At 36.9% G+C, this 10,888-nt stretch overlaps 2 protein-coding genes across 2 annotated transcripts in view; both read left to right on the forward strand.

Moving 5' to 3' along the window:
* LOC111347227 (receptor-type tyrosine-protein phosphatase S) overlaps positions 1-7,619 on the forward strand; it is a 45,349-nt gene extending 37,730 nt beyond the window's left edge. Inside the window, exons 24-36 of the mRNA XM_088737368.1 lie at positions 317-356; positions 579-676; positions 1,179-1,295; positions 1,691-1,839; positions 2,177-2,312; positions 2,944-3,093; positions 3,195-3,297; positions 3,820-3,890; positions 4,472-4,606; positions 5,019-5,141; positions 5,679-5,833; positions 6,489-6,624; positions 6,723-7,619. Of these exons, the coding sequence (XP_088593494.1) occupies positions 317-356; positions 579-676; positions 1,179-1,295; positions 1,691-1,839; positions 2,177-2,312; positions 2,944-3,093; positions 3,195-3,297; positions 3,820-3,890; positions 4,472-4,606; positions 5,019-5,141; positions 5,679-5,833; positions 6,489-6,624; positions 6,723-6,803 (1,494 nt within the window). The 3' untranslated portion in view covers positions 6,804-7,619. The remainder of the gene's footprint in view (positions 1-316; positions 357-578; positions 677-1,178; positions 1,296-1,690; positions 1,840-2,176; positions 2,313-2,943; positions 3,094-3,194; positions 3,298-3,819; positions 3,891-4,471; positions 4,607-5,018; positions 5,142-5,678; positions 5,834-6,488; positions 6,625-6,722) is intronic.
* A 3,017-nt stretch (positions 7,620-10,636) lies between these two features.
* Positions 10,637-10,888, forward strand: part of LOC111335295 (protein sidekick-2) — a 67,444-nt gene continuing 67,192 nt past the window's right edge. The window contains exon 1 of the mRNA XM_088737419.1: positions 10,637-10,719. The gene's annotated coding sequence lies outside the window, so the exon portion shown is untranslated. The remainder of the gene's footprint in view (positions 10,720-10,888) is intronic.

The following is a 10,888-nucleotide window of genomic DNA, read 5'->3' on the forward strand; positions in this document are numbered from 1 at the left end:
CTCCAAATGAACATGCGCTTTTGTTGGAATGGGACCTCATAGGGATAGTTTGCAAGGGTAGCCAAACACCCAAGAGCTAAGCATACTTCAAAAGGGAGCAAGGATTGTTACGGCTAGAAAAGTTATAAACACATTGCAAACGATGAACACAGAAAGTAAGAAACTTAACGAAGATAAACTTTCATCTTAGCGTTTCAAATCATAGACGTGTTTATTATGCAAAAGGTGCTGGAAATTGAAAAAACCAAAGAAATACTGGTGTTTCTGAATCAAATTATCAATTATGAGTTAATAGTATCTTCTATATCATTCTTAGACGTTTGATGAGGAATCAATGAACTACATTGCAACGCAAGGTAATTATAATAGATATCGGTTCCTAAAGAAAGCCAAGACTTAAGTCACATTTTCAACTCACAGTTGTTGTGTAGCTTGGACAACTGCCGAAACAAATAAATGAAGCTGTTAGATTACTGTTGTAAATCTGCGATAAATGTACATCTATGGAGTGAATTCTTCCCAGGTACATATGGTTTGTTTCTATTAAGTCTCTCTATACTTTGTCAATACTTTGTTAGGTCCAACCTCGACAACAATCAGCGATTTCTGGCGAATGATCTGGCAGAAAAACTGTTCTGTTATCGTCATGTTAACCAACTTGGTCGAGCTTGGAAAGGTATTCTTACTTTCAACCTTTCTGATGTGAAAAAGTACCTTTTTTATTATTTTCTACGTGTTCTTTAAAGCATGCTAGTAATCTTTATGAAGGCAGCATGGTTGAGTGGTCATCGTGTCGGACTTGCAATCCGTTGCTCCCGGGTTCAAGTCCCGCCCTGGCCACTACTTGGATTTGTTTCACGGTAGCCCCGAGTTTCAAATCCTTGCCCATGCTTGTAATATAGACAACTGGTTTGCCTTCGGCCAGTTGGTATTCTTAACAACGTTATTTTCAATTTGAATTATTTGTTTAAGTTGTTTCGTGGAAAACCTGTAAACTAGCTTATAGCTAAGTGTTTCTCCACGTCAAAATGTTTATTATTATTATTATTATTATTATTATTATTATTGTTATTACTTTATCGTGCCTGGTTTTAAAGCAGAATACTAGACTTAGAAACGATATAAATTGTTTGTATTTTAAAAGACGAGTGATGCGTCGACAATGTTTTCACTTTTAGAACAAGTGTAATCAGTATTGGCCAGACAGCACTACCAGGTTTGGATCCATCACGGTAACATTACTTAACACGCAAAACTTCGCTGACTACTGCATCCGAACCTTAAAATTAGTCAAGGTAAGAAACTAGAGAAGAACACCTTATTTGGTGTATCCTCCTAAAAAATGGAGGTAAGCGTTACATTTTTTTTCCAGAAAATGTTGTTGTTCATTGTGGTTTTACAGATAAATAAACGTTTAGTCCTCTGTCTCGCGATGTAAGATTCAGGCTTATCAGCGGTGGCGAAAGGCGAGATTGTCAGGTCATCACGATTCTGCACTCTGAATAACTTAGATTTAATGACACTCGAAGGCTATTATTACTTTCAGTGAAAAATCATTACCGCCTTTGCAAAGTTGTAGTTAACACATTGTCACTCGGTTTTGCACTGACATTTTGATCGTGTTTCGTCCTTTGAACCTCAAAATTAAAAGTAAAATGAAGTTATTATTCTTAATTTTCATCGACATTAGGGCACAAAGACGCGTGAGGTTCATCAATATCATTTCACATCGTGGCCAGACAGAGGTGTCCCACACCATTCCACTGCGCTGCTTGGATTTAGATGGAAGGTTCATGCTCGAAATCAGACCAGCGGCGGACCACTTGTTGTACATTGCAGGTAATCTATCAGAACAAATATTGTCAGAATATCTAATTTAAGATACGAAAGCCTTATTTTACCTTTAGGAGGTAAAACCTGGGTACTACTTCTTATCACCGCGTCTGAAAGGTAGAGGAACTCAGAATTGTGGGTCGGCCTGATTTTTTTACAACGTGATCATTTAGTGTCTGTTATCTTTTGTAACTATGTATGTATGTATGCATGTATGTATGTATCTAGGTAGGTATGTATGTATGTATGTGTGTGTGTGTGTGTGTGTGTGTGTGTGTGTGTGTGTGTGAGTGTGTGTGTCTCTCTCTCTCTATGTATCTTTAATTTGATTGCTTCTTGACAGTGCTGGTGTTGGTCGAACTGGTACTTACATTGGTATTGACGCCATGTTGGAAGGTGCTAAGAAGAAGAATACGGTGTTCATACAGAATTACGTGCAAGTGATGCGAAAACATCGCCCTTATATGGTGCAGAAAGATGTAAGTGAATTCGAGTAATTTTTTCAGGGAATCCAGATGATGATTTCTCTGTTTTCACGTGTAATGGAAAGGGCATTCGAACATGAAATAGGAAAATGCGAGGCTCTAATCTTTGTGGGTAACTCAGTTTTTTGTACTTGAGCAACTTCTTTTTTTATTCTTCTTTTGTTGCTAATGATGATGTAACATTTACATAGTGTTTTCGGGTTTCTCGCTCCACTGAGGTGTGTGGATTAGATGCAGATGTGATTAAATTCAATTCCTCTGTATTTTCAACCTTGGAAAATAAGCAGGTTCGACGTTATGAAAGCTATTTCTTAGACTTAACGTTTCCTCAGGTATATTTGTAGTTTTTCTTTTTTCTTTTTTTTTTTTTTTGCTATTCGTTCTGTCATAGTGATTATTTAGAGGAAAATGAAAAAGAATTCGTTAAAAGGATGCTGACGACAATGTGCATTATAACAATATTGATGACAAAGACAAGGACGTTTGTGATACAAACCAGACAGCAATGACACAACTAACGATTTATTTAGCTTCGGACACTCACTGACACAAAGCACGAGTCGTAAATCTGGTATCTACGCATGACTGACTCAACTCGGGCTTAATGTTATTTGTCTTTACATAGACCCAATACGTTTTCATACATCAAGCTGTTATGGAAGCTTTGACCTGTGGAACTACAGAGGTCGCTTCCCAAGATTTACGGATACGAATGAACAAACTTGCCAGGGTCATGTCAGATGCTAAACACACTGGTTATGCAGATGAGTTCAAGGTATTAGTCTACGTCACAATGGCAAAAATCAGTAGTTTTATATCAGACAAGTTCTACTGCTAAATGGGAAAAATAAAGTGAAATTGATTTTGTCTTTCCAGCGTTTGGAGCTCGTCAGCAGCTGCCAGAGCTCAGGAGACGAATTTACCGAGGGGTTTAAGCCCTCAAACCTCGACAAGAACAGGTTTTCAAATATAGTACCAAGTAAGGACAGCCCTAACTGTTATTAAACTGTGTTTCTTTCTTGTTTGGCGTTACGCAAGAAAAATATCTCGATACAACTGAATCTAATTATCATTTACCATTTGCTAAGGGGAACATCATTACCATTACATTTTCAGCAGTAACCTGAGATATCCGCAGTAACTGCAATTTGCAAAGTTAAAAGATAATTAACACCACTTTACTCCCACCAACGGGAACTGAAGACATGAAATGTTCTCTTGTGGGTTGAATGTGTCCTGTATCCACTTTTTTTCTGACATTTCGCAAAGATCTCATCCAAATTTCGTTCAGGACAACACTTGACTGTTATTTCGCACACATTTCTTTTTTGAAACTCCGTTCAACCTATATAAATGAGATGAATGTTGGTGTGTAGCATGATTATTCTAGTGACTTTTACCTGTAGTTAGTTTGATGATGATCATTGTCATCATTATTGCTTTTATCATTATTATTGTTGTAGAATCCAATACTTTTCCGGTTATTTTTCTTTTATTAAAGTGGACACTGCTCGGGTCATGTTGAGGAGTTCTGAACCGAATAAGGATTACATCAACGCCTCTTTTGTTGACGTAAGTACACATGCGTTAGGAGCATTGACCCTACACCGCCCCAGATCTGATTCTTAATTCTCCTTTTTGGCTGATTTGTATCTCGTTGTAATAAGTTAAGGGATTGTGGCCTAATTTTTACAAGTTCATTGTTTGCAACTCGAGTCAGTTGACACTATTCTTAACCATAATCATTCTATTTTGGTGATTATCCAAAACAACGTTTCATGATCAATTTGACGCTGAAAGTAATTTTGCATTTTACATTAAACGACTCGTAATTTCGCGACTCGGCGCCTTCAAGCTGACGATTAATTGACCATGTATCCTTTAGTCTGAATTGCAAGCAAACAACGTTTCTAAACAAGTTAAAATTCGTAGGCTCGACACCAACGAAGACAAATCAGTTGTCAGTTGGTACTCTCCAGTTCATAGTAAAGTGTATCAGATAGTTGCTGTAGTTTGTTCACGCTCTAAAGTAATCATTGCAATGAAAGCAACACTTGATAAACTTTTCTCTTTTTGGTGATTATTGCTCTGCGTTCTTTATAATAATTTCCTGGTCTTTCCCCAATGGTGACATATACTACTACCTTCATTAGGACTATAGTCGACGTAATGCATACATTTTGACTCAAGCCCCGTTAAACAATACTGTTGACGACTTCTGGAGGATGATATCACAGTATGATATCGGCACAGTAGTGATGTTAAACAGTTTGAAAGAAGAAAAAGAGGTATACTTTACTCATTTTAAACGCTATTAACACACAGGGAAAAATTACTGAAAGCTTATTGGTCAATGAAGAGGGTGTTTTTCTTCTTAATTTTGCTTGTGAAGAGGGCAAATCAAATTGCTGCGCGACTCGGGCAATTTCAAGAACTTCTGAAAAAACGGGTGATTTCAATTCTTAGTTTTTCTCGGCCCCCTGCTATTACCTATACAAAATACCAAACGTAGGTTTTAAGAAGCTCTGGAATCATGTATCTGAAATTATTTACCCTTGATCCCTCAGATCTGGAGTTAGACATGGTCACATTAGGGCTTTTTTTAACTTGAAGTTCGTTTTCTCGCACATTGTTTGAAGTAAATATTTAAGTTATCATTGGAGACATATATTACATCTGGCATTTTGCGTCTCTTGGTAGAGTTATCTGCAATATTGGCCAAGTGAAGGGTCTGCCAAGTATGGAGACATTACTTTACAGCTTTTGTCAAAAAAGACCGCGAAGAACATAACTAGGAGCAAGTTAAGCGTCACAAATGCGATGGTACGGTGTAATTTGATTTAATTATTGTACAGCGAACGACTTACACGTTGGTTTGGGGATAGTAATATAATTTAGAGGATCTTCGAATGTCTTAACAATTGCAGAGGTGTAGGGGGACTCAAAAAGCCTAGCCTATGGATAAAATGTTTGCTTATCCTCTTATGGCAGTATGAGTTGGAATTGTACGAAAACCGAGCAAGAAGTTAGCATCAAGCTCTCATAGAAATGATCACTTTCAATCTGGATACAAGCAACTGTTTAAAGAAACATTGTGTTTGAAATTCAGCCTCGTCTTCGGGGCCGGGTTTGTTGGTCATATTTTCAAAATAGAGTCAGCCATCTTTGAAACCGGTCGCCACCTTAATAAAATGATTACTGACCAAGAAACTTGATGTGGAGTCTTTTTGTTTTTGTTTATTTTTGTTTATTTTTGTTTATTTTTTTGGTTGATTTGTTTTTGTTTTTATTTATGTCGATTCCATTCGCTATAGCACATGATTATGATATTTCGATTACTTATTAATTTTAATGCGGTAGCCTCCCAAGAAGACCTCGACTGTACAGCATATCCAATTCACTGGATGGGCGAATGGAAACTCCAACCCAGATCCCCAAGAAATACTCGACCTGTTGACTTTATTAGAGCAGTCTCAGCAACAATCTGGAGATGGAGTCATTGTTTTTCAATGCAGGTAAATTCTAATCTGTTTTTTTTTTTTTTTGGAAAAAATAATAACCATTCAATGTTTCCACATCATTTATAGCGACCATTAAGATAAAGGTAGAATGCAATAATAAATAAACAAAAAACGCTCTCTGGTCAATACTCTGGAGTTCATTGTGTTTGCTTCACATGGCGAATTCTCTGAACCATTTAAAGAAAAAATGAAAAGCAAAACAAATCGTAACTCGATCGTTCTCTTTCTTTTCCCCTTAAGGTCATTTGCATGTATTTACGTTGCGGTATCCTGGGCTTCTTGTGATTTTGTAGCGTTTTCATGATATCTGGCGTGAGTTACTCTGTGTCTCAATTCTGTCAAGCACGAAATCGATACCTGATTCTGACGTTTTGACCGTGAATTTTGTGTTCAAAATGGGATTCATTGCAAAAAATAATCAGAGCGCATCCAAGTTTCACTTTAGTTTGCATTGTGTCTCTAGGTTAGTGGCCCATATCTGCCAGTGCCTATCCGAGTTTTCAAAACATGAAGCGACTAGACCTTTGAATGGGATACCATTTCCTCTTCGGTGACCTACAGCATTTTACCTTGCTTACACCCGGGGCCTCTTTGGGTCTCTTATTGATATTTTTATTTTAGCTGTTGGCGTCATTCATTGTTTTTTCAGTGATGGTGTAGGTCGTAGCGGCTGTGTAGCTTCAATCATGTCAGTGATCGAACGAGTTAAGATTGAGCAAACAGTTGATGTTTTCCAGACCATTAAACTGATTCGAGCCAAAAGGCCTGGTGCTGTAAACACTCTGGTAAGTTGCCCAGAAATAACAAAGTATACTGGGACTGTGTTCATCAGCAGATTATTTCTTTGCCTCAACTTAAAGTCCTATCTTCTGTTTGTTTTCAGGATCTCTACTCGTTCTGTTACAAGACAATCCTAGCCTACCTGGATTCTTTCAACTGTTATTCAAACTTTGCAGATTGTTAGCTTTTGACAGTTGTCCATGCTTAGTTTGAATTAAATACAGTGAGTGAGCCAGTCAGTCGGGATCGCTTGCTCGGTCGGACAGTTGATCTCTCATATAGTTGGCGCGGTCAACCGTCGTCAGTCAGTAACTTGGTTAGCTGGTTGCTCTATCAGATATAATATTGATGACGACATCTATGCTAGTAATGATGATCTTATTAATAATAAATTGATAGAGCGCGTACAAAAGTCATGTCTAAAATAGTGTTAGCTCTGCAATAAACATCGTATGCTGATTTAAAAGGAAAACTTCTCTTCAGTTTCTTTCTAATGAAGTGCTAATCAGTATTTACATTTAAACAGCATAGAAAGGGTACTTAAGTTTTGTAAACGCCGAAAATATTCTGGATTCGCGGAAAAAATGATGAATTGACGATCTGTAAAATTCATCTCCGACTCCAAGACAAAAAGGTTGAACCAAGAACAGTATTTAATTATTGTTTGATAACCGATAAACAAAGCTTAATTTATGATAAATCTATAGATAGTTATTCTTTTGAATGGGAATTGTATTGTATCCCTTCCAAATTCTATATTTTGTTTAACCGAAAAGAGACAAAGATAAATGATTATCGTAAAAATTGATTCTTTTATAGCTGATAGCCAGAACGGTTAGATAGTAGTACTGTTGATGAAGAATAATCTTATTTAAACAGCTTTACGAACCAGCCAAAAGGAAAATTTATACATATCTTGGCAGATATGAAGTACAGTGTTGATGCGTTGTCGTTTTATATGAGTTTTATTAAAGGAAAAGAACTTAACTGTACACGACTACATTTGGCGTAAAGCTCACTGTGTTCAAATGCACGTTTCTCCTAATTTCAAGGAAAGTTGTAAATTACAGATATATCAGTTATCCCGTTGACAACAGAAAATCATACAGACTCGCAACACTAAAAGATTTGGGTAGAGATGTCGTTTCTTCAGCATTTAAATTCTGGGCAAAACACGGAGCAAAATTCTCTGAGAGACTTATAAAATCTTGTTTTGACGGTATGACTGCATGTTTTGGTCCTAAAAGTGTAAATCCATCTAGTTTGTGCATGTTTTGGTCCTTTAAAAGTTATGGAGTATTGCAAATTGTAAAACGGTAGGAATTACTTAAATTTCGAGAAACTCAATCTTCGATCTTCCTCCTTTGAAGCAAAATCCAAAACTTTGCTACAACTTCATCCTTCTGCTTTCCAAAATTATTCCGTTGCATTTCTTTGACATTTTCTTGATAACTACATGTTAATTAGTTTGGTGAAAATGAAAACAATAAGCTAAATTTAGTTAAAAACAAAGTTTTGTGAAATGATGTGATCTCAAGAGAACAAAGGGGGAAAGTAAAGCAAAACAAATTGTCTACGGTATTCCTTCGAAAATAAAGTTTCTTCCCAGACCTGTTGATTCAGACGTAGAGGACATGCGGAAGCTTGATCATGAACTTTTCACAACAGTTTACCTTGCTTTGTTTCTTACATCGGTATCAGGTGAGCCATTTTTTGTATGTCTAACGCCTCCGGCTTCGGTGATCTCAGAGACACACGAAGAATTGAAGATTGTCTGAATCCTAAATGTGCAATTGTTTCACTGCTTTGCCATGCTAAATGAATATTCAAAGTTATCTGTATCAGTGATTTTCTTATACGTATCAAAGAACACGGAAGAGTTTCGATATCACTATACTGATGCATAACTCTAGTTTAGCGCTCCAATTCCGTATCGAAACCGAATGTTTTATCAGATATCGGTAAGACTTGTATCAACACTTTGTGCTAAAGAAATTACCGCACGATTTAGTGGATTAAATTTGATCACTGACCTACATATCTCCTTCAAAGTAACCTACTTCCTGTTATGCAGCTATAAGCTTCATTTACATCGAAATGCCGCATCGACGAATTTGTTTTGCCTACTGATTTGGTTCGAAACTGAAAAAAGTCAATGCTATTACTAGACAAATGATCTTAGCTTTTAAAAGTATTTTGAACCACAGCTTCGGTTCTGTCCCAGTAAAACGTGAACACATTCGAATCAAGATCAATGAATAATTCATCTTTCAGCCCTCAATCGTAAGTGTTTTTTTCGAAGTCCATATCGGCTTAAATGACACTTGTGTTCACTTGGGTCCGCAGGAGTTCATTTATTGGTGTTTCAACTCACTCATATCCAGAGATGCCAACATCGTGAGAAATCTGGAAGATGGAAAAGCTTGATATTTTAGGTCGTGTCCTCCTACCCCTGCTCAATTTTTTCTACCTCGCTCCAGTCTCTTTAAAATGAAGCCGCCACAAGGAAGGCCCCTGATCTATGATCGAATCAAAAGTTGACAATAATACAACGATCCTTAAACAGAACTTCCCTTCTCTCCCCCAAGAAAAAAAGTGATGGCTTTATATGATTTTTTATCTTTTATGAAAACACATGCAAGTTTATTTCGCACAAAGTAATTTTCAAGAACATTATGGAAGACCGGAGGATTTATTCGATTCAGCATCCAGAGAAGTTGTATGACCTTATGGATATTGGCTTTCGAGGAGTTTAGAAAATAATCCTATATCCACTTGAGGAGATCTAAAACATTGATATTTCTCAGTGAACTATTTTGAACATTCCATCGTATTTTCTAGAATTAAGTAATTAATCTCCTTATATCTTTACGATATTTTTCGCTACTGGAATACCCATCTATCATCTCGCTCACTTTGAGCATGAATGGTAAGTCTACTACTCTTCTGGTATGAAATTGCATCACTATCAAATTTTTCTGCGCTTTTGTTATCGTTTGTTGGTGTCCACAGATTTTAGGTTTAGTTTCAAATCGAGTATATGCCCACATATCGCGTTCTCTTCCCCTGTTGTGTAATGGGGCATAAAAACAGCTGGGAAGGACACTAGATCTAGTTTGAAAGATTTGATAAATCCCTTAAACTCGGTAATTTTGCTTGACGTCATGTCCAATACCAATTTTCCTCAACCATTATTGTTGAGAAACAGTTTAGGTACAATGGCCTGCGTAGTAATTCTGAAGTGAGACATTCGTCGCACATTGACACGACGAAGAGAGTGGTACAAAAAAATCTGGAAATATGTTTCACTTATCTATTTCTTTTTCATTCAATTCCAATCAAAAAGGTCTTCAAACTAATTTATTGCCTACACCAAACAGAACTTCTCTCGAACGTAAGCACAAAGTTTAAGCTTTTTTTGTATTACAGTTCTGACGTCAAGAGGATTACCTTTCTTTAACGAGTGAATACTTGTTTTAAGATGTAGTTCCGTGCTAGCGTTAAAATTTATCAATTGAGGGACTGCGTAAACAATCACATTGAACGTGTCCTGTATGCTAGGGAGGAGATGAGGTTTTTTAAAAAAAATGGGTATGTATTCTAATTTCTTTTCTTTCTCCTCAGCTGACTGTGTTGATCTGGATCTGGGAATCGAAAATGGAGCAATTCCTGACAGCGAAATAACAGCTTCATCTGAACTAAGTGCCAACACACCAGCCAAGAATGGTCGATTGAACTACACATTAGGATCATCATGGTGTGCAGAAACAAGTGACACTAACCCATATCTACAGATTCATCTACAGACACTTCATATCATCTATGCTGTGTCCACTCAAGGGAATTCTCAAGCAGATCAGTTGGTGAAGAACTACAGACTACAGTTATCAGCAGATGGGACAACTCGGACAGACTATACACCGAATGCAAATATGGCGTCCAATTTGAATTGCCATTGTTCTGGACTCACTAGCCTCTCACACATGTAATAATTCTTTTGTGTTTCCACTTGAAGACAAGGCTAGTCAGTCCAGAACAATGGCAAATCAAATTGGGCGCCATATTTGCATTCGGTGTATAGGGAAGGTGGAAAGGTTAAGGTATGATGAATAGTGGACTACTATCATGGAGAAGGAATACATGTTATTTAGGTAAAAGGACAATTTTAAAATGCTTGTAAACACATGCTGTTTGTTAATAACAAAAAAATAATATGATAGCATTAAAACCGATTTTCCCTTCCCATGCACCAAATGAAACAGACTTATT

Source organism: Stylophora pistillata, chromosome 11 (genome assembly GCF_964205215.1).
Source record: "Stylophora pistillata chromosome 11, jaStyPist1.2, whole genome shotgun sequence".
Lineage (NCBI taxonomy): Eukaryota > Metazoa > Cnidaria > Anthozoa > Scleractinia > Pocilloporidae > Stylophora > Stylophora pistillata.